Source organism: Condylura cristata, unplaced genomic scaffold, assembly GCF_000260355.1.
Source record: "Condylura cristata isolate star-nosed mole 26May11 unplaced genomic scaffold, ConCri1.0 scaffold00034, whole genome shotgun sequence".
In the NCBI taxonomy this organism is placed as follows: Eukaryota; Metazoa; Chordata; class Mammalia; order Eulipotyphla; family Talpidae; genus Condylura; species Condylura cristata.
This window is the reverse complement of record NW_004567135.1, coordinates 7,819,386-7,823,290: the sequence shown is the minus strand read 5'-3', so window position 1 is coordinate 7,823,290 and position 3,905 is coordinate 7,819,386. Positions and strand designations below refer to the sequence as shown.

The 3,905-nt window shown below is 52.7% G+C and overlaps 1 protein-coding gene across 1 annotated transcript; it reads right to left on the bottom strand.

The window, feature by feature from the left end:
• Nucleotides 1-477: 477 nt before the first annotated feature.
• Nucleotides 478-3,884, bottom strand: TUBA1B (tubulin, alpha 1b). Its single transcript, XM_004692780.2, has 4 exons — nt 3,782-3,884; nt 2,233-2,455; nt 1,971-2,119; nt 478-1,624 (listed from the first exon to the last, which is right to left on the bottom strand). The coding sequence occupies exons 1-4, from the start codon at nt 3,782-3,784 to the stop codon at nt 644-646; spliced, it is 1,356 nt and encodes a 451-aa protein (XP_004692837.1). The 5' UTR covers nt 3,785-3,884; the 3' UTR covers nt 478-643.
• Between the last annotated feature and the right edge of the window lie 21 nt (nt 3,885-3,905).

Sequence of the window (3,905 nt, the reverse complement as noted above, 5' to 3'; positions counted from 1 at the left end):
ACTGAGGTAGCTGCAGCTGGTTCGCAGCACTGTGCTTTACCCATAACCCATTGGGCCACCAGGGAGGACCCTTCTCTCCACTTTTAAAGGCTCAGTGTATGGACCCTCAAGATTCCACCAAACTGCAGTTTTTTTTCTTCCCAAGGAGGTATGGTGATTTACATTACTTTGACAGGTTAAGCTGTTCCCTTTGAAAAGCACTCATATTTACAAAATACTCATACTTAACTCACTAATTACCCAGTAATGAAGAGCAGATTAACTCTGGTCTAGACTTTCCCTACATAACTTTCCCCTAGGACCCTAATGACCTGGATTCTAAAACTGGCTAACGTGTGTTAACAGACCTCAGAATCTGCCTGCTTTTCCAGTTCAGTGTGCTCCCTTCCTTTCCCCTGGGCTCCATAATTACATCCCCATTGTGTAGGTCTGAATAAGCAGTGTAGTATGGAGGACCGAAGAAATCAATTTAAGAAGTCAAACTTTCTTAAAGCCTTTACTTCAAGACATGATGGAAAACAGACACACATGGAAAAGACATGATTCACAGTTGAAATACAGTCTAACCAGAATACTTTAGAGCCTATTAGCTAATGTTGAAGCTGAATTATAGCATGACATGCCGCAGGACCGAAAGGCCATTTTAGTATTCCTCTCCTTCTTCCTCACCCTCGCCTTCCACAGAATCCACACCAACCTCCTCATAATCCTTCTCCAGGGCGGCCATGTCCTCTCTGGCCTCGGAAAACTCCCCTTCCTCCATGCCCTCCCCCACGTACCAGTGGACAAAGGCCCGCTTGGCGTACATCAGGTCAAACTTGTGGTCCAGGCGGGCCCAGGCCTCAGCGATGGCTGTGGTGTTGCTCAGCATGCACACAGCCCGCTGCACCTTGGCCAGGTCTCCCCCGGGGACTACCGTGGGAGGCTGGTAGTTGATGCCCACTTTGAAACCAGTAGGGCACCAGTCCACAAACTGGATGCTGCGCTTGGTCTTGATGGTGGCAATGGCAGCATTGACGTCTTTGGGAACCACATCGCCACGGTACAATAGGCAGCAAGCCATGTATTTACCATGGCGAGGGTCACACTTCACCATCTGGTTGGCCGGCTCAAAGCACGCATTGGTGATCTCTGCCACAGAAAGCTGTTCGTGGTAGGCTTTCTCAGCAGAGATGACGGGGGCGTACGTGGCCAGAGGGAAGTGGATGCGGGGGTAGGGCACCAGGTTGGTCTGGAATTCTGTCAGATCGACATTCAGGGCTCCATCAAATCTGAGGGAAGCCGTGATGGAGGACACGATCTGGCTAATAAGGCGGTTAAGGTTAGTGTAGGTTGGGCGCTCAATATCGAGGTTTCTACGACAGATGTCATAGATGGCCTCGTTGTCCACCATGAAGGCACAATCAGAGTGCTCCAGGGTGGTGTGGGTGGTGAGGATGGAGTTGTAGGGCTCAACTACAGCTGTGGACACCTGGGGGGCCGGGTAAATGGAGAACTCCAGCTTGGACTTCTTGCCGTAATCGACAGAGAGACGTTCCATCAGCAGGGAGGTGAACCCAGAGCCAGTGCCCCCGCCGAAGCTGTGGAAAACCAAGAAGCCCTGAAGACCCGTGCACTGGTCAGCCTGTGGGAAAAGGATAAAACATAATCAAGGCTTTCTGTGATATAATTGTTTTTAATCTATTTTTTCCATACAACTTCAAGGTTATATATCATTTTGCAATATGTTTTTAAAAATCTAAGTCTTCTTGGAATTACTCAGCATTTTTGATAAAAAATAAAAATATCTTCCTTAATGTTTATTATTAAATGATACCAAATAGTTCACATTTTAAATGAAAATAAAAAAAACTATAAAGGAATAATGCATTTTACTTTTATTACCTGTCAATTCTGTATCTGGAAAAAAATGAGCATATTTCAAAATGCTTTCCTTAGGCTGACTAAGACATTTTTGAGAACAAACATACCAGCTTGCGAATTCGGTCCAAGACCAGGTCGATGATCTCCTTGCCAATGGTGTAGTGCCCTCGGGCATAGTTATTGGCAGCATCTTCCTTGCCTGTGATGAGCTGCTCGGGGTGGAAGAGCTGGCGGTACGTGCCAGTGCGAACTTCATCTGGAGAAGGGAACAAGCAGCAACCCCATCACTGACAATCGGCAGCAGGCGCCCCCAGGACCCACCCTGCCCCACTCACTGGGTTCTCATGTGGGCGTGTGAGGTCGACTCACCAATGACAGTGGGTTCCAGGTCTACAAACACGGCCCTGGGCACATGTTTGCCAGCGCCGGTCTCGCTGAAGAAGGTGTTGAAGGAGTCATCTCCTCCCCCGATGGTCTTGTCACTGGGCATCTGGCCATCGGGCTGGATGCCATGCTCCAGGCAGTAGAGCTCCCAGCAGGCATTGCCGATCTGGACACCAGCCTGGCCGACGTGGATGGAGATGCACTCACGCTGTGGGAGAGAAGAAGGAAAGGATGTCAGTACTTCATCTAATGCAGCAACTACTTAAAACAGAACAAGTTATGGATTCTTAAGCTTATATATTTTCCCTTTTAAAATGAATAAAATGTAGCACTCTCAGCAAGGGAAAATCCTTATGCTGCCAGAACTTTTTCCTCTGCTCGTTGGGGATGGTCTATTTCCAGAGCAAGCAGAGAGCTTAATCACAGCTTCTTTCTTTGTGGGATTACCACAGGGGAGAGAGCATTCACCCAGTGCTCAGGCCCCAGGTCCCATTTTGAGTCTAGGTGATCAGATTTCCGATAGCCCCAGCACAGGAAGCACGTGGCCAGAACAGTGCAGAGGAAATGTCTGGCCTCAGGGACTCGGGTGGGGCTCTGCGGCACAAGATGAACGAGCAATTCAGCAGCAGGCGTCTGCGCAGCTGCAAAGGTCGGCAACAGCCACGTCACTGGGGCGCTGCCATGGCCAACTGTCCTCTGCCTGCAGGCGATGGGCTCAGCCCAGCAGCTCCACACCTGTCACAGCGCAGCGGGGGATTACCAGCAGCCCAGATATCGCCCCAGATCCAATTTCCATTCCCTCAAAAATCCCTCAGCACCATCACCTGCTCTCGCGGCACGCACGCCTAACAAAACCGCGGAACTCAAGGGAGAGCAGATGGCCCCTAGGTCGTCTGTGGTTTCTCATCCTAATACACTGGGGTAGTACTGCACACTGACGACGAGTCCGCCACATTTTTCTTATTTCTCCATTACAAAAAGGAAGAGGAAGAAACTCAGGAAAACAGAGGCACGCCCTCCTGCCAGAGACCGCAGCGCGCAAGTGCGCAGGCGCGTTGGCGGGTTCCCGCCGTCCCTTGGCGGGAAGGTAACGGTCGCGCCTGCGCCCTACGGCCAGGCTCCTTCCCGCCTCCGCGCTCAGCTAGGAGGAGGAAGTGAGGGCGGGGAGAGCCCGCGCGCGCGCCCTCGCTAAATGCAGGGGAAAGTGAGGGGGATGGGAACGCGCGGGAAGAGACACGGTCATGGAGGCGTCGCACCCGAGAGTAGGAGAGAAATGAAAGCCCTATGTGGTGCTCAGGGAGCGGGCCCCCCACTATTCCATCCTTGGAATTGGAGGAAACACGTTGGCCCCATCATCCCGCGCCCCAGACGTTCTCCCCAAACCTGGTTCCTCTACGTTCCGCCCTAGGCCCCGGACTCACTTTTTGCAAATGGCCAGCTCGCCCCAGCCCACCAGTCAGCAGCCCCCGCACCAACCCGGCTCGCTCTCCCCGGCGCTTCCCGGCGAGGCCGGCGCCGCGCGCGGTCCACTCACCATGGTGGGTCGCTAGCGGTAGGCAGGCGCAGGAGACGGGAGTAGACGCCGGGCGGGCCCCGTTACCGTCCTCGACAAGCTAAGAGTCGAGGTAAGTAACGCACTGAGGCGGGGGCGGCGCCGG